The sequence below is a fragment of the Hydractinia symbiolongicarpus genome, chromosome 3 (genome assembly GCF_029227915.1).
Source record: "Hydractinia symbiolongicarpus strain clone_291-10 chromosome 3, HSymV2.1, whole genome shotgun sequence".
Classification (NCBI taxonomy): Eukaryota; Metazoa; Cnidaria; class Hydrozoa; order Anthoathecata; family Hydractiniidae; genus Hydractinia; species Hydractinia symbiolongicarpus.
Genome location: NC_079877.1, coordinates 9,937,279 through 9,955,754, shown reverse-complemented (window position 1 = coordinate 9,955,754; position 18,476 = coordinate 9,937,279). Strand labels below are relative to the sequence as shown.

The following is an 18,476-nucleotide window of genomic DNA, read 5'->3' as shown; positions in this document are numbered from 1 at the left end:
TTTCGAAAATCGCGGGCATTTTAACATGTTGAGCCACGTGACAAATTTAAGTTCTCTTTCATTGGACAACATAAACAAAAGCGTTTTTGAATCGAATGAAAAAGAAATAAGGTCGTTGAGGAAAAATCTAAATATTCGAGAAAGTTGCAAAAAGAGAAAAAGCAACATCGAAATGTGTGGCGTTAGCATGTAAGGATGAAGAGCGTACTCGAACGAATTAAGTACAAACTCGATCCAAGCTTTCCCCCACACTCAGAAAGTCCACTTAGAAACAAACGAAATATATGGCATATGACTAAGTGAAACCATCTACAAGGACTAAGTGTGTGAGGTTAGTTCTTTATCATCGGAAATAATGCGAGAAGTGGTTTATTAGAAACTGTGCCCACAATATTTGGTATTTCGGTTAAGCTCAGCGTGATGATGACGAGCGCTACATTCGCTGTGTTTAAAAATTTCGTCGGTTGAAAAAAAAGCTTAGTTCGTAAGGTTTTTTTTAACAATAAGAAAATGGGAGGAAAAACATTCAGTTATCTAATTCTTGTGAATTTCAAGTCGTTGGCTTACTTGATTGTCAGAGGAAGTTTAAATTCAAAAATAAGCATGCGTAAAACATATTTTGAGAGTTAAGCCTGGTTTTAAATTTCCGTATGCTTTTCAATACCTTATAAGCAACAAAATGTGCATCCACAGATATAAACTTTACCTGGGTTTCTCATAGATAGGTCGACGACGGAAAAAATAGCGCGCAGTCGATTAAAAACTTGTTTTTTAAATGCTACGCAAAATTGCTACAGCCAACAGGACTTACTGTGGATAGAAGATGTTATGTCAGCATTCAAAAAGGTCTATGAAAAGTTTACTCTTAAAGCACGAGGATATACATTGCGTAATTACTTTATTATCTGCTTTTCTTCATGTACGCCTGTATGATTATATTGTCAATTATTTTCGTCACAGTAGTCGTCAACGCGCGGGAACAGTAGTGATACGTTCGTCATGGGTTTTTTTATCGGAGAAATATTCGGATCACCCGGGTTGCATTATCTCCATTATATTATAAAAACAGGTCATCTCCATTATGCATAAAAATATACAGAACAAGATGGTCGTGAACTAAAATGAATTGGAAAGGATTAAAAGTCAGTTTAACTCGATTGTGCATTTGAATTTAATTTCGATTATATTTATTTAGATATTTAGGTAAATAAAAATGAATACCCAAGTTAAAGGAAATTGTGTTATTCACATGAAACAAGATTCTATGGAGGATTTAGAGCATTTGTTCAGTACAGCTGCCATGAAAGATGGAGCAGGAGGACCAAGACCAAGTTTACCTTTCCGAATGAGAAATCTACCTGCTTCTTTTTTTCAACCACCACCAACAGCTATCCATCATGGTAGATCTCAATCAGTACCAACAAATATTAGTCAAATAACACAGGATCAAAATATGCAACGACAAAATGCAGCAGTGTTTCAAAATGGCATGCACCAAAGAAAACAATCTTTAGAGGACTCTCTTTCTCCAGGATGGGAAGCAAGAACTCCAAATTCTGGACAAATATAGTATGTTTTCATAATTTTATTTTTGAAACAATTTTAATTTTGACTAGCTAGTTGGGTTAAAATTGTCAATCATGTTTTAATATTAAGGACAATCTAAATAGGAAGGATAAGACTTTTAAATAACCACGTTAAAAAAAGTTGAGATGGTAAGTTCGACAAAAACGAAAAAAAGATAGAGTAGTGCTAAGTGGTTTTGTGGTCCTGAAAAACAGATTTACTTTTGCTAATCAAAAAATCCAAGGTAAAGAAATCCAGATGACAAACAACTTGTTTTTGCAATGAATTCAGAAGGCAAATAAAACATACTTTCGATAGTGGCCTTACCTTAGGGTCACAAAGGCATTTGGTAGGTTAAAAGGGGAAATTGTAAAGTTGCTCCATAAATAAAAATTTAAGCTAACTATGATAGGTGGGTTATCTCTGATACATCTCCCTAATTTCCCTCACATGTCTTGGGTTAACCTGGTCTATGGTAACAATAACTTGCCCATATTGAATCGCCATCAAGGAGAAATGTGAATCTAAAATAACTAAGAGAAATAGCTTTAATATATTATAAAATGTCTTTACAGCTGAAAGCACCATGGTCCACATGCCATTGCTCCATCGTTTACTGTTATTTTGTTTCAAAAACCATAAATGATTTGCAACAACAGTATTTCGATTTGAAAATTCCAAATTACAACCTGCTAATTCTAAACCTGTTGCAGTCTAGAATCTGACCAAAAATCTTTTTAACAACTTTTGCAAAACACAAAAAGATTCATGGGTAAAAAAATGCTACTATTAGCATTAGCCTGTGGATATGGATAAGCAGGAATTGATAGAACTATGGTGAAAGTGTTTTAGAAAATGGATGGTGTTGTGGTAGTGTTTCAAGTTAATCGTTAAAGCTTTTATTTTTAGTGTTAATGTGTTATTTGCTTTAAATGTGGCGCCTTAGATTAGTGGTTATAGTTTTCATACTCTGTGTGGGAGGCAGGGGTTCAATTCCTCTTGTCGGCGATTCAACATGGGCGAGTGAATGTTACCATAGCCCCGGGTTAACCCGAACCATGTGAGGGAAATTGGGGATATGGTTCCATGTGTGGGCCATTGGATGTTGCCAAGAGTTGTCTAGTAGAGTGTGGGCCCTAATTGGGTCTGCGTAGCACAAAATGAGCATTAAATACTCTAGGACTCTCCATCTAACCCATGGCCCCTCCTGAAAAAAATAGATAGGGTCAGTATATCCCTCCATATTATTAAATGTAATTAAATTATTGTGTAGACAAGCAGTTTCACAGTGAGAGTATTGTTTAGAATTATTTTAGCTGATATTTGATAATGGGAATATGGGGGGGATAATATAACTTCATAGCAAAATTAATTCTGAAAAGTGTTTTATTTGCCTGGTAGCTTTGATTTTTATTAGTTTTTAAGTCAGTCTGTTCTTTCTAAAAAGTTTTGAATAGTATAAAGCAAACGTTTATTGAAATCAGTCAGATCTGACTCTCAAGTCAGTAAAAAAAGATCAATACATACTTTAACTATGCCATAAAGATGGATATAGTATATAGTATTTCAACGTATATAGTATGACAACGTATATAGTATTATATGCATTCCATATAATACTTACTAGAGGAAATATACATAAATAATATTAATATTGTTCCTACTTATATATATAATTTTTATTAAGCATTTTACACATAATTATACTTGGATAGATTTCTAAAAACAAGTTTTCAATTAACAATTTGTTAATTATCAGTTGCCATGGTAACATATTTTTTTCTAGTGTTATGTTTTTTAAAATAGATCTTACACATGTATAATATTGTGTTTATCGCAATGATAAGTCACACCATAATTAAAAGGTTAAAAAACTTCTAATAAAAATTTCACTTGTGTAAATTTAATATTTGATCATCATTTTTAATAAATTCAATTGGTCTGTTTTAATTGTGCTGTGTTTGATTTTCATATGATGTGTTTCAAAATATGAAAAAGCCGTCTAAAAAGTCTTGTAAGTAAAAGTAGGGAAAACTGAATTTTATTAAAATATTGTAATTTTTGAAATTTATAAGGGTAACACAGTTTTGCATCTGAGCAACTGCTACGTACATTTTGAGGCAGGTTAGATAATAACTGAAATAAAACTATATGGTACTGTGGGCAAGCAACTTTTCTTTTTGCATTTCATAAATTTCTTTGAAATTAAAATCTGTCAATGTTATCATTTTGCACATTTCTGTGTACAACATGTCACCCTTTAATCTGGTATGTTGACAATAGCACATATTGTTTAAATTTGCTGTCGACAGAAAAAGTAAAGAAGTAGAACTCTGAACTCAGTAACATTTGTTTATCAATATATTTTACTTTCACCTTGGTCAAAGGTCAAATTCTGCTATTAAAAATGAGAGATGGTATATCAAAAGCACATTTTTTGAGTTCACCTTAAAATAAAAATGTAAATGTTCCCTTTGTTTAAATCTTTGAATTTTAGATTTGCTTGTACACTTGATGTGAAGTGATTAATTAAATAAATAGTTTATTAGAAAAACTTTTAAAATATTTTTCTTGTTTTGTTTTTGTTCTACAGTTGTGGTTTATTCCGATTACTCGTCTAAAAAATGTTGATTTTAAAGAATTTCTAAGAAATTTACTATTTGAAAAGAACAAAGTTTTTATTTCAGTAAATGCCAAGTAGAGTACTTTTGTTATTAAAAATAAAATTGAATTATCAAAAACCAAAAAGAACACATTTTAAGCATTAAACCTTTACGTTAACCTTATGGCCTCCATGAAGACTATAGAGATTGGAGACTCTGCTGTGCTTTTTTCACCATAGAACAGAATGTGGCTTTGCGCTCATGAAACGAAAAAGTAGGGAAGCAGTTAAAAAATCAAATCAAATCTTCCAGATATTGTCAAAAAGACATTTATTCTTTTTAAAAATTTCAATAATAAAGGGTTAAACCATACTGGCTGCAATAGTTGTGTGACAATCTTGGGGGTTGCTGTATTATCACATGGAAGCATTGTGCCCACGAAAAAAATAGAAAGGAAACTTTTGCAGTTGCGGGGTTAATACTTGTATGCAAAAGTCTTGCTTAAGAGAAAATAAGATCAAAGTTAAAAAAATTATGGAAACTTGTTTGATTTTTTAAAAAATGGCTGCCAAACTGGTAATAGGCAATAAAACTCAGTTACAGTAAAACAACTTGCAGATATGTATGTACAAATCTTGTAATAATTTTTGACCTAAAAGGTTAATACACAAGAGGCTTTGTTTTACTTGGCTAGCATTCTCTCTTCAATGCCAGGTTCGGATGTTTTTTTAAAGTTGCCACACCTAAAATCTCCTAAATAACCTAACAAAATTAAAACCTAAATTACCTAAATTTACAATCAAAATATTGATGCCTCTGAAAGCCTCCTATAATTGTTTATGGTGACATTTTTACATTAACCTTTAATGAACCTTTATATTATAATAAAAATTAGAACCCAGTCTTTTTTATTTTGACGCGCTTTTTTCAAAAACAAAGCTTTTGTGGAGATATAAATAGAGAATATAGGTATTTACAGATAAATTCTTGTGTTTATGTGTTATTTTTCGGGTTTATAAGTTCAAATACAAATACGTAGTCGAAAAAAAAAAATTCACATTTTTAGGTTGCTTCCCCTTTAAGCTCAAAAAAGGGTTAAGAATGTAGCTAACAACTTAAAAAATCAGAAAGGTTGAAAAAATCTTAAGACACTTAAAGAGTGAAAAATGAACAACAGTATCACTTTATTGTAAAAACAAGTGTATAAAACATGCGTGCATATTTTTATGCTTCATAAACATTTTTACTATTTCAGCCATACCAACCAGAATCCGTCATGGCAAGATCCACGAAAAGCTCAATCCATGACTATGTTACCATCAAGTCCGCAACCACTGCCTGAAGGTTGGGAACAGGCTGTTACTCCTGAAGGTGAGATTTACTTCCTCAATCACCGTACAAAGACTACAAGTTGGTTTGATCCTCGCTTACCCAGACAAAATCGAAGTTCCACCTCAACGCCGATGAACCATCAAAACCTTCGTTTCTTTCAAACTGAGAAGTTAACACGGCACCGTCAGATGTTGGAACAAAGAGAGTTTATGATGCAACAGCCACGAATGCCTGGGAATGTAAATAATCCTCAACTTGACCCGCTCTTAAACAGCAACTCTATGTTAAACAATCTTGTACGTGAAAAATTTGCCAGTCAGTCAATGAATCCCGGCGTTGGAATTCATGCCCGTGGCGGATCTGTTGATTCCGGTTTGGACGGAATGGGTGCATTTTTAACGCCTACTTCCTCAGATCCAGATGGGATGGGAAGTATGGAAGATTGTGATATGGAAGGCAACCAAAAAATTGGTAACAATCGTTTTAATGGCAATAAAGATGGCCTTCAAAATCCGGAGCAGCTCCGGCTAACTCACAACAATCGGTTACCAAAATTTTTCGATAGCATGCAAGGTACCAATGTTGATCTTGGGATTTTAGAAGGTGAAACAGAACTTGGTACAGGATTGGAAGGAATAAGTTCCGAAGTCCTTGGCGATGTTGATATGTTATTGTCGCCTGCAAATAAAGATGATGGATTTTTAACATGGTTATAATAGCGTTAGGACTTGGTATATGTACATATGGAGTATCTGTCTCACAGACCACAACATTAGGTTGAGTGGAAGGCTGTGGCAGTGTCTTGCTGTATAGAGCGGATACATCAGTTGGAAGAAGAAAAGGCAGGTGCCACAGAGTACATCTCTACCGTGCCGAGGAAATACATAAGTGCTGCGACTCAACAGCTATCAAAGCTCCAAGCAATTTTAGTAAAGTTTATTCAACAGGTGTTTCATGAACAATTATCAACCTAGTTTGGTTAACAAGTTTATACTAATTTTTCTAAGTGTTTTATACTAACAATGCGTTGCTATACGTCATTTTTATCCATCTGGTTAAGATCTGAGCATTTCCACTTTGCTATTAAAAATGTATTTTAGGATAACCATTATTTTTTTACTAATTTTTATTAACCATGTAGATTTCAATGACGTCATAATTTTGCTCATTTTTTGCTCACTGTGTTGACATCTTTTGGCTCATGTCATTTTATTCAGAAATAAAATTGTTCTTTTGTAATTAATGTTTTTATTATTATAATATTTTTTTTAAATTATAACGAATTATTTTTTTGCGTGTCTTTTTTGATAGCGAAATTTTTAATGTTTTTTTACGCAGAATTATTTTTTTATACCTGTTATTTTTTATATTTTCTTTCTTGCATGTTTTCATCAAACATTTATATTCTCACTAGACAATACAGTCATAAGGAAAACGAAGTACAACCCTATAAATTTTGTACTTAAAGTCTTTATATTTTTATCTGACTATCACTGTAGAGTGCTATCTAAACATTACTCCGACGAGCTATACTCAACCCTTAGTTGAATTATACCAGCTGTTAATGACCGTCATTTACGATGCTGTATGTAGCGAAAGTAAACGTATCCACTCCCGCACCTTTTAAAACATGTCAATAGAGTCTTCGCTTTTCATTTGACGAGTTGTAATACTCGCTGTGGTCCATGTTTTTGTACATCTTTTTACCGTTTATATACAAACCCGACTAACAAAGAAACGCAGACAAATGATTTTGTCCAATAAAGTACTGCTGGATTCATAATGCAAATTGGGATGGTAAATACAAGGAAGGCGCTTAATATTTTTATAAATTTTTCCGCCCCTCCCGCCCTTGTTCGCTATTTTTTGATATTAAGCAGCTTAGGTTATATCCATTTATATTTTGCTACTTGTATTTTTTATTTATTGTTTCATTTCTACGCACTTTTTTCAAAATGTATATATAATTACAATACCATTCTCTTATAACTTGATATTTTATAGGAATCAGATTATTTTTGTTGGCTCTTCTATGTAACGTGGTTACGTGTAATTAAACTTGAATTTCTTTTACTTCATCGATTTTTATGTTTTGTCTACATTTTAGTTGCCTCGCAACGCCAAATTATCTACTTGTTTGCCGCCTGATGCTAAAAAGTATGCGGGCGAAAAAAAGGCGCTAAAGCTGTCAAAAAGCGCAGTGCGTTAAGAAGCAAATAGTCCTGCGGACGAGTCTGCGCGTTACTTCTGTAAGTAAATATTTTTTTTTCTTGAGAGACCTGAAATAATTTTTTGGTGAAACAATTTTTCGCAATTAAAAGTTCTTACGGAAAAAAATGTGAATTCATGTTTGCGTTTGAGACGCTTATCAAATCTATTGCAGAACTTGAAATTGTACATATATTATGCGAAGGTTAACGAGGAGAGTTTATGAAGTTAACATAGCAATTGTTACGGAGATATTCCTCTCGCACATTTTTCTAGTGAACTCACTGAAGTACTCATTTTTACAGCGAAATTAATATACTCTTCTTTGAACTCCTCATCGGCAATATTATCTGTTAAAATGCAAACATGAGCCATCTAATGGGATGGACGAAAATGCACTAGCAATCATTAGAACTGATTCTTTACGAAACAAAAGTATCGTTGGACACGTCTCACAAAACATGTTTATTGTTCTTGAAAGTTCCAAAAACTTTTCTTTATTTTTGTTTGCCCAATATTTTTATGAGAATATATATCTTGGTATAAAATTAGCGTCAATTTTTAAAAATCTGCGTTAAATAAAACTGGTTGTTACTGAACCCATTCTCAAAATATGAAAATATCCATTAACTTTTGTCTTGAATTTTCTGTTTAGCATTTCATCAACGCCTTTCGTAAGTCAGTTGAGTTACCTTATTGGTATGAAATCTCCTTAATTATTTTTTTAAGTTGCTTCAGGTATTCGTGTTAATTTTCTTCGTGTAAATTTAATAAAATAGGATATATTGCATATCTCTCTTATTTCAAAAACAGAGCAGTCTAACGAAAAAAAATAAACATACAAGTCGGCTCGCAAGAACCTAGGCGCTGGGGAAAAGCACCTTGGTGATGCAATGTCACTAGATAGATAAAATAAAGTTTAATAAAATTTTGTAATTTAGCCACTTGCATCTAAAAATAGTTTTTCCTGAGCATGGCCAAACGCAACGCTACAACGTAACCTCAGAAAGGGATTTAAGTCCCACGTTGTCTGTTTTAGATCAATCCTACCGTATTTCCTCAAACTAAGCGCCCTCTTATTAGGGGCGCTTATTAGAGGACGGCGCTAAATAAAGGAAATATGGCATTTTTTTTAAATCGCGTAAACAAAGATATCAAGAATTACCGTAAACGCCCTAATAAACGCTCGTATATTTATTATTTTCTTTTCCAGATTTTTAAGGGGCGTGTATTCTAGTATTAAACAAAGGTCGTTTCTTAAGCATTATAAGGAGGAGCAGGAGGGCGTTGAAGACGGGCGGCTACAGACTTGGCGTTACTTAGAGCACTTAGACATTTAAAAAAGGTCGATATTTTTTTGATATAATCAACTCCTTATAAATTACAAATATATTTATATAATTACACTCTAAACATTTGGAGTACAAACAACTTTTCTAAAATATCATAGCGATAATGCAATATCTGGGCTGGGTTGTAGTAACAACTATGTTTACAAGGTTCTCATTAAAACAACAAATAATTTATAAAAAAATACATCTAAATATAATTTAAAACTTTAACAGAACGATAAGAATTTTTATGCTCACGTAAAAATATTCTAGAAAATTCTCTTAAATTTTGGGAGTTTTTGTCCATTTTGTCAAAACTCGCTATCCCCGAAATTCAGTAAAATAAATCCTCGCAAATTTGTCATTAAAAAATTTTAAAATTATTCTGGAAAATCTCGAAATTGAATTGTTGGAAAATATTAGCACTTCGCGAAAAGAATTTTTTTTGTTTCTTTTATAAAAGTTGTAACGAAAATTAATACCCTTAAGTTAGATAAGTTCCTTGAAGGAGTGGAAGTTTTAAAAACGGGGCATTGTTGTAGCGTAAACATACCTTTGCATGTGAACAAAGGTATGTTTTCACTTCATTAAAAAAATGAAACATGCGATGTAACAACATGTGATGTAACAAGCGAAGAAAAAGCTAGCAAGTTTTAAACTAATCCGTTGAATTAAAATAAAAAATTTATATAAAAAAAACCCTTTTATTTGTTTGTAAAAGGTTGTGTGTTTTATGGTTAACCCATTTTGCAACCCCCTCTTATTTGTTAGCATGATTTCTGAAGAAGCGATTAAAATTTGATAAATTTTCCTCATTTTTAGCTTTCTTTATGGACTTTAATGAAAAATAATGAAAAATTTGGTATAATGCTAAACTATGGTTCAGCTCCAAAATTAATTTCTTAGCCATCTTTTCTGCATTTTTTTATTATTAATTTTTAACGTCGTTTGGAAGACTATTTCTCATTCTAAAGTTTTACGGTGTTAGCCTTTTTATTTGTTCAGTAATTTATGACGACGTCGTCTTGGGCTAAATAACGTCATCCAATTTTTATCTTAATTGTCCTTCAATACGTTAACACTTCTGCCAAGCTTTGTGGAAATACGATGTCTTCTTTGTTGCTTTCAGAAAAAGTCATCAAAGGCTCCAACGTAATTAGAAAAATTACCCCAGAATCCGCTTTCTTGGTTTCTGATGATGCTAAATAGTTCTTTAAAAAATAATTTATGTAAAATAATCTATTCCCCATAAAATTTATCCCTGTTACTCCTTTGTCACAAAGTTTGTTTGATACGCATGCGCACTGACTCATGTGGGGTGGTGAACGATTTCTATCATTTAAAAATCTTATGTTTTATCCAACACTTGATATTCCAATAAACTTGAAAACGTGCTATTAACTTGTTTGTCAAACTTTGCTAATACTGACACCCTCTCTGTTCCTGCTTCCATGGTAACATCACCCTCCCACACAACGCCAGTTGTATTGGGAAGGCGAAGCCAACTCGATTTCTTTCCACCTAAAAAGTCAGCGAAAATGAATTGTTCAATTTACAATCTGTTTAGGGCGTAACTTCAACTGTATCTTTCTTTACACCCTGTTAGAACTATAACGCCATCCTTCCCTGGCGTTATTATATGTTAAATTTCAAAAGATAAAAACCTGTACAAGTAATCGTGTCAAAAACTGTTAAAGTCATGCAAATGTTAAAGTAACGTGAGTCGAAAAAAATTTTTTTCGCAGCTGTGCAGATTTTAACAAATGAAATATTTTACATTTTCAAAATACAGAGTTTCGTGAGTTTGAAATTTGTGAGACTTAAGTTTATGGGAGTACAAAATGATACAAATTTAAGTGGTTAAAACTAAAGTTAGTAATTTTATAATTTTTAATTCCATAAAGATTCGCAAACAACCGCGATATTATGTACCGATTCCAAATTCGACTTTGAAGCACTACATAATTTGTACTACAAATTTGATAAAAAACTGGAAAAACTCACCCAGACATACAGCCATTTCAATAATACCAGGCAACGATATCTTGAATGGATACGTCTCTCCAACGTATAATTGCCCCTCAGTAGGAGAGTGTAAATAAAACCCAGGACTCCATTTTTTGTACTGTTTCGGGTAAACCGCGCATATTTCTTGTTCTTTTGCGCAGTTTATTACATAAGAAGAAATGACAGGTAACTGGTCCTTCTCCTCCGTATTGGCTTCACCAGCAAATAGTTTCAAGTGATATGCTCCTTTCGATGGCAAACTGACTAAAACGTGGAGAACTTTTTCTGTTGTGTATGTATGAATGTGATTATCTATAGCCTTGGTTGCGCCTTCTTTTATTAACTTCCCTATGCACTTTATAGGTATTTCTCTCTCGATTTTATATTTCATGTGTATTTTACCATCGCTGCAATTAATCGTACCATTAGTATGCGTCACAGCTTTCATTTTCAATCGAAAAAAATCCGTGGAGAACTTAGCTAAGTCTTCGTAAGTCTTCAAACTGATTGGAGTATCCAACAGTTGCCAGTCAGAATTCTCCGGTAAATGATCGTATATAAATTCTTCAGGGTTTGTTAAGAAAAAATGTTCGTTGTATTTTTGTATGAAATTCTTGTTGCTATCAACATAACCAGCTGACCAAGTTGAATCCAACAGCCACCATGAGTCTGCTAAGTACACAGCATTCCACGCATGATTGGTATTTTGATCGCTGAAACTCGTTCCAGTTACGTATGAAAAACCTTTTGCCCATCCGGTTATAGTTTCCATTCTCAAGCTAGCAAGACTACAGTTTGAAAAAAAATATATATATAGTGACACGATGATAACTGACAGGTGGATTTGTGGTAGGGTGTTCGCCTCCAATGCAGAAGATCTTAGGTTCCTACCCTGATGATGTCATGCAGAGACTATAAAAGGGTAAATTTATCTTTTATGCTCAACGTTCAGCGTGAGAATAGGGTTAATATATTGTTGTATTGACAATTACTTCTGAACATAAAAAATAATTATAAAGACTGCAGTAGGTTGGCATGACAACATGAGAGTCGATTTTCAAGAACTTTAAACGAAAAAAGAATAGAAATGTTAGCCCCGCCGAGAGAAGAAATTTATCTTTGTTGAAAAACAAAAACTAGACTTACTTTGTCATATATTTGCACACATTCGCATACCCTGAACAAACAGCTTTTCCAGTAGCCAATACATTCTTTGCGTCTACGTCAGAATGTTTTTGATTACTTGGATTAAAATAGGAATCAACATCATATACGATATTGTGTGTTACCCATGACCAAATAACACGCAGTTTCATTAAATCTGAATCTTGAAATGGTTCAATTAAAAACTCAACAAGCTCTTTACCAGACAACTCTGATGCAGGCGCCTAAAATAACATTAAATTTCTTGTTTTCATGGTCCTAAATCAAACAACATTTCCACAGGTGTATATCGTGTAACATTTTTCAGAAAATGGGTACAAAAAAATCTCAAGCTCAAAAGGAGAGCATGATTCTTTCCTAACTCAATCACCTTATATTGTTAGATAGATAGATAGATGTGCATACTTTACATGGCTAGCCTCACAAATATCGAGGGATATACCCTGTCTATTATTTCCAGGAGGGGCCATGGCGTAGATGGAGAGTCCTAGAGTATTTAATGCTCATTTTGAGCTACGCAGACCCAATTAGAGCCCGCGCTCTACTAGACAACTCCCGGCAACATTCAACGGCCCACACAGTGTGCCATCTTCCCAATTTCCCTCACATGGCTTGGGTTAACCCGGGGCTATGGTAACATTCACTCGCCCATGTTGAATCGCCGTCAAGAGGAATCGAACCCCGGTCTCCCGCACAGAGTACGAGAGCTATAACCACTAATCTACGGCGCCACTTAAAAGAACACAAAATAGAGTTTGGAGAGCAAAACCGAAAAGTTTGTGACAAATATCCACCAGTTACCTATACAATATGTTTATTCAAATAATCTATTAAAGGCAACTTTTTTAATATGAACTGAATCCCACAAATGTATTGCTTTTAATGATATTGAAACAAAATGGTAAAATTTATTTGAGACTAAAACTTTTAATCTTGATGGCAGGAAAACAAATTTGGCATAAAAAAAATAGTCTACACTATTTAGACTACAAAAATAGTCAAATTTTGAACTAAATTGTAATAAATAAGGAAAGAAGTAAAAAAAATTATATAGAAAGAAAATATACCAAAAGCTAATTTCAGAACATCTTTGTTTGGAAGTTGATCTTTGCATTTTAAGGACTTCTTTGTTAATATGGACGTTTACAATCATGGAAAGCAGATACAGAATTTCTTGCTAATAAACATTTTAATGTGATGTTTTGCAGAGGACATTTTTGCTAAGCCACCACGTAAAGTTTTTCACCGATTAAAAGGTTTATAAAGATAGAAAGAAGAATCACAAAAAATAAGAAACCATGATTTTTTTCCTACAAATCTTCATCTTTAAACCAATAAAAATTGTTGCAAATGGGTTCTGATGTTATATATCCTTAATAGATGAAATCTTAGAAACAATTGCACTGACTTTAATATTAGAATTTGCAAATGTCAGACAAAAAGAAGAGAGGTAAGAAAGGATGATATATATAGAATATAAATCCAAATACTTGAGAAGGACTAAAAGAATTTCAAATGAAAAATTATCACAAAGAATGCTTTTTTTATGACACAAGGCGATGGCATCCAGACTGACACACTACATAAACCCTGAACAGAAAAACAATTTTACGCAGATACTTTTCCAACAGCCAGCACACCACAGCCCATCATTCCAGCCCATTATTCCTACACCTTTAACCATAATCCACCCAACCATTATCAGAACTGATGAACAACCACAGACCATAAACATCACCAACATACCCAGCTAAGGACTCCATCGACTACTTTACTTTTACGAATTAAAACCTCATGCAGTTACTTCAAAAATGTTATCATTTTGGCCTTATAGTCCATTTTCTATGCTAGCATAGGCTGGGTGGAGTATAATAATGACCCTCTTCCTATCTGATCTAGACGGTGTTAGCTCGAAAGACATAACAATAACAAAAATCAATTATTAAAATCAATTATTTATCAGACTCTCTGAAACATGGACTTACAACAATCTAAATACAAAATGTTTCATGCAGATAGTTCCCGAAGAAAAGCAAATGGTAAATGAGCAACAGGCAGTAAAATTGTTACTGAATGTACGCATATCAAAGCAATATTCTTGACCTAGTTCTTTCTAACAGTAGCATCATCCCTACAGTTCGTTCTATGTCACATCATCAACTTGTTCCAGTTTCCACTGTCTACAAAGACAACAAAGTGCCAATCAAGTTAAGAATGAAATATGGATGTGCTATGATAAATATTCACCTATGAATACACACCATCCGGATAAACTATCTGAGTTTATCACTAAGATATGGCTGCACATAGTGTATAGGGTTCGTCTGCAGCTCCCAGTTTTGGGGACCGCGGATCGAATCCCGCTTACTGCTTGGCAGTATGTTAGTGATGAACAAAGTAATTCTTCTTCAATATGACTTACACGCATTATACTCGCCCGTCATGATCAGAGGTCTAATCTGGGTGAAGCATTCTCTGTTAAGAATGAAATACGGATGTGTATGATAAATATTCACGTATGCCAATCAAGTCATCGCTGAACTTTCGAAGTGATGATGTAAACTAGGAAAACGCAGACTAAATTCCTTTAAAATTAAATGTTTGAGAGAATTTATTTCACTACTCTAGAAAACAGTTTAAGCAATTTTTTAAACTTTTATACCATCATGTTAAAAACATTACACCAATTCAAAAAAACAGCAGCTGGTAAAATACCAAGGGAACGAAAAATTTTAATGTGACAAAGATGTTAATAACTAAGCAAATTTTAAGAATTGTCTCTCCTCCTAGAAAGCTATACTTCTCTAAGGAATTTGTAGAAACTGTATCTTTAAAAAATCCTATAAAAAACGATAAAGCAACACAAAAAAAATTAGCAATGAAATCCATTAGAAAAAATGCTAAATAATTCTTTAACTATGTGAAAAAGCACATGTCATGCTAATGATAAAAAAAACATGTGAAAACAATCCTCAAAGATGGCTGAAATTCTATCTGAACATTATTTTTCCCAAAAAAATGACATTACTGAACCTACTCCAACTACAAAAACTAATGTTTACAGAAGAAGACATTAAAGATACAAAAATAAATTGTCTTTAACTTCTTCTCCTGGTCCAGATAGTTTTCTAGTAGTTGTAGTTTGAACCAACTACTTCACTACAATGACACAATTGTTACATTAATTTGTGATGGTAATAATGTAGATTTATAAAATTTATTTAGATTTTGCAAATGCATTTAATATTCACATAAAGTCTATATTAACAACATAACTTTGGCAAGAGTTTGCATACAAGGAAAATGTTAGATTGGATAACAGTCCTGGTGAAAAGCCAGATTAAATCGTTTGTGTAAACAGTAGCATCTCTCCAAACAGCACTTAAAAATGCGGTATCCATTCAGTTATATACCACATTTAGGTATTAGGGCAAACAAACTGACCCTACTCAAAAGCAGTGCAAAAGCAGTGACTTACCATGAAAAAAAAAGTTAAGGCTAAAATACACGCTAAGGTTAAACAGACCGTTTAGTTGTGAGAAAAACTTATACGTTTAGTTACTGGTAATAAAACTCTCTTAACACAAGTAGAACCCGAAAAATATGCTGAAATATATACTTAGTTTAAACAATATATAGCTCATTAATTATTCTGGTAATTTAAATAGAAAAAACTTAGCAAAAGTTGAACATGTCCAACTTTTAAAAAACTTTTAAAATGGAAAAAGGTTGTACAACTTTTCTGTTCACACGCTAAGTTTTTTTATCCTACATTTACACGGTCTATTTAAACTGACCGTGTATTTTAGCCTTAAGTTGTCTGTAACACTTAAAATAAATATTTTACAGATTAATACTTAAATTTTTTACCTGAAAAACCCTCTCATCAGCTTTCTTAAATATTTCAACATTGGGAATCAACTTCTTTTTTCTCTGTTTGAAGCTTTCGTTTGAAACAGACTGTTTTGATGAATACATTTCTAAGTTTTCGACCCTTTCCACATGACCATGTAAAGAAGATTGTGTTCTGCTAGAGGTATCATGGTTGATATGGACCACACTACTGACTTTTGATGACCCGCAACCCATATTTAAAAATGCATGTGCATGTTGCTAAAATTAGAAGTAAATGGATTTATACAAAAGAAGAAATTCATAAACAATAGAAAAATATGATTCTAGAATTTTTCTAAAGGCAGTTTCATATTATAGAAACTAAAAAGAATTTAAAACACAACCTTGCATACATAATATATATACAGCAAACTTTCTAATACAACAAGATATCATACATAAAATGAAGCTATATATATATTTGTAACATGTAAAAGATAATAACAATTGATGTTTCTGTGTTGCCACGGTTTTATGAAGCTACAACATATATATATAAAAATTTAAAGTCTCTATATTTTAAACAATTCAGATTTGAATATCCTTGATGAGAATTAGATGCAGTTTGAGCCTTGTGTCAGTTTAAAGTTATATTCTTAGAGGTTATATAATACCAATCAAGGTGTTATAAAATTTAAATTTATATTTACACCAATTCACAATTATATGCCCATCAATTATTATATTATCAATTATTAAGGCTGTTAATTTTTAATATGGGCAGAATTTTAGCTAACGTTGGCAAAAATATCATACTTTCTGTCCTATTATCGGTTTAATAATTTTAAACGTCTAAATGAGGGGTATTTGTTAAGACAATTAAAAATGGAAAAATGCATCCTTTGAAAGTACCTGAACTTAAACTTTAACCTAGTATTTACTAAAATGTAACTTCTTGAAGCATGGTCCAAAAAAGAATAAAAACAAGTGAGTTGTGTGAGGATATTGTTCAAAAATTGATTTTTCCTCAGGCTACACATTAAATTTTCTTAGAATGGTTTTTCTACTTTTTAAGAAAGGTAACGAGTCAACTAGCTTCTACTTTTAATAACTGGAAAGAGTGCTCCCAGGATCACCAGCAGCCAGATAGCTAGGCTAACTTTTTCTATGGCAAATAAATAAATTGAATTGAATCGCAATCTCCATCAAAACCTTTCTAAATGAAAACCTAAATAATTAGATAGCAGCCACATGTAACGTAAAAAAACACCTTTTTATTTCACTTTACTTCACTTTAACTTTTAAACAGCACAGATTTGTCTTCTGCCAGAATAATCAAACACGTTTTCGGCCACTCACTATAAAAATTGGGCAGTAGAGACATTACGTAAATAAACACTGCAGTAGTTATAGCGATAGCGCAACCTCGAACTTCGTCTTCTCAGAGTTCGGGTCTATTTTTACAAGGAATTCAATCTCTGTGGCATACTATTCGCCTATACGAATATGAATCTCGTCCACAGGGCATCTTGTATATTATCTGACATCGGTGAAGCGATATAAACATGTTCGTGTATCTGCAAAATGGTTATCTGAAATCTGCAGAGAACAACATCGAACCACACACAGCGATGGTGTGGTAAAAGCTCCCACATTTAAACAATAAGCATTTTCTACATAAGAGTGTTTAATCGCATGGCTAACAAACCTTGATGAAAAAGTATGAGTTTAGTGAAAAAAAAGTACATGTGTAACGAGAGAGTGCTACAATTACGATTAGAACACGGCATATTCAAGCTCGATTCCAGTACCCTCTAGAACTATCAGAAAGCACTGCGCCGTTGAGAAACACAAAGTCCTAAATACAAAAGTACATTCACACCTCTAATCTAGTGTTTGCGGCTCCTGGATGGCTAGATAGTTTTGGAAATTTTTACGATCGGTTAGCTGATGGGATAGCAGAGAGAAGCTGTGTTTTGTACAACATAATTGTGACCTGTGTTTGAATGAAAATTTCATTAGTTTAATAATTGCAACAGCGATATGCGTGAAAAAAAAGTGAATGTGTTGATTACTTCCTTTCGAACTCAGTTAGTAAACAACTGGCAAATAATTAGATATTTATTATTATATAAATAGAAGAAGAAAAATAACCAAATTTAATTGTAACATACCTAATTCGTACAAATTTTAGCAAGCACTAAATTTGGCGATTTTGGTCTGCAATCGCCATTCACAACAATTTTCCAATACGCTTATTTAAAAATTTGTGTAATTCTTACGTAAAACTGGAATAATGGCACCCATAAACCTATTTTTTTAATTTGAATAATATTACTAGGCCAGAAAGTTTGTTAGAAAGTTTGTTAGTTTGGAAAATTTAAACTGATAATCAACTTGTTATTGGCTTTGAGATCCCAGTGTTTTAATA

The 18,476-nt window shown here is 32.9% G+C and overlaps 2 protein-coding genes across 2 annotated transcripts; one reads left to right on the top strand and one right to left on the bottom strand.

Moving 5' to 3' along the window:
- Positions 1–991: 991 nt before the first annotated feature.
- LOC130635617 (transcriptional coactivator YAP1-like) lies at positions 992–7,574 on the top strand. The gene is made up of 2 exons (XM_057444995.1): positions 992–1,569; positions 5,425–7,574. Exons 1-2 carry the CDS (start codon positions 1,214–1,216, stop codon positions 6,215–6,217), a joined length of 1,149 nt encoding a protein of 382 aa, XP_057300978.1. The 5' UTR covers positions 992–1,213; the 3' UTR covers positions 6,218–7,574.
- A 1,362-nt stretch (positions 7,575–8,936) lies between these two features.
- On the bottom strand, positions 8,937–17,425 carry LOC130635612 (hillarin-like). Its single transcript, XM_057444987.1, has 5 exons — positions 17,316–17,425; positions 16,082–16,324; positions 12,194–12,435; positions 11,045–11,835; positions 8,937–10,561 (listed from the first exon to the last, which is right to left on the bottom strand). Exons 2-5 carry the CDS (start codon positions 16,298–16,300, stop codon positions 10,389–10,391), a joined length of 1,425 nt encoding a protein of 474 aa, XP_057300970.1. The 5' UTR covers positions 16,301–16,324; positions 17,316–17,425; the 3' UTR covers positions 8,937–10,388.
- Between the last annotated feature and the right edge of the window lie 1,051 nt (positions 17,426–18,476).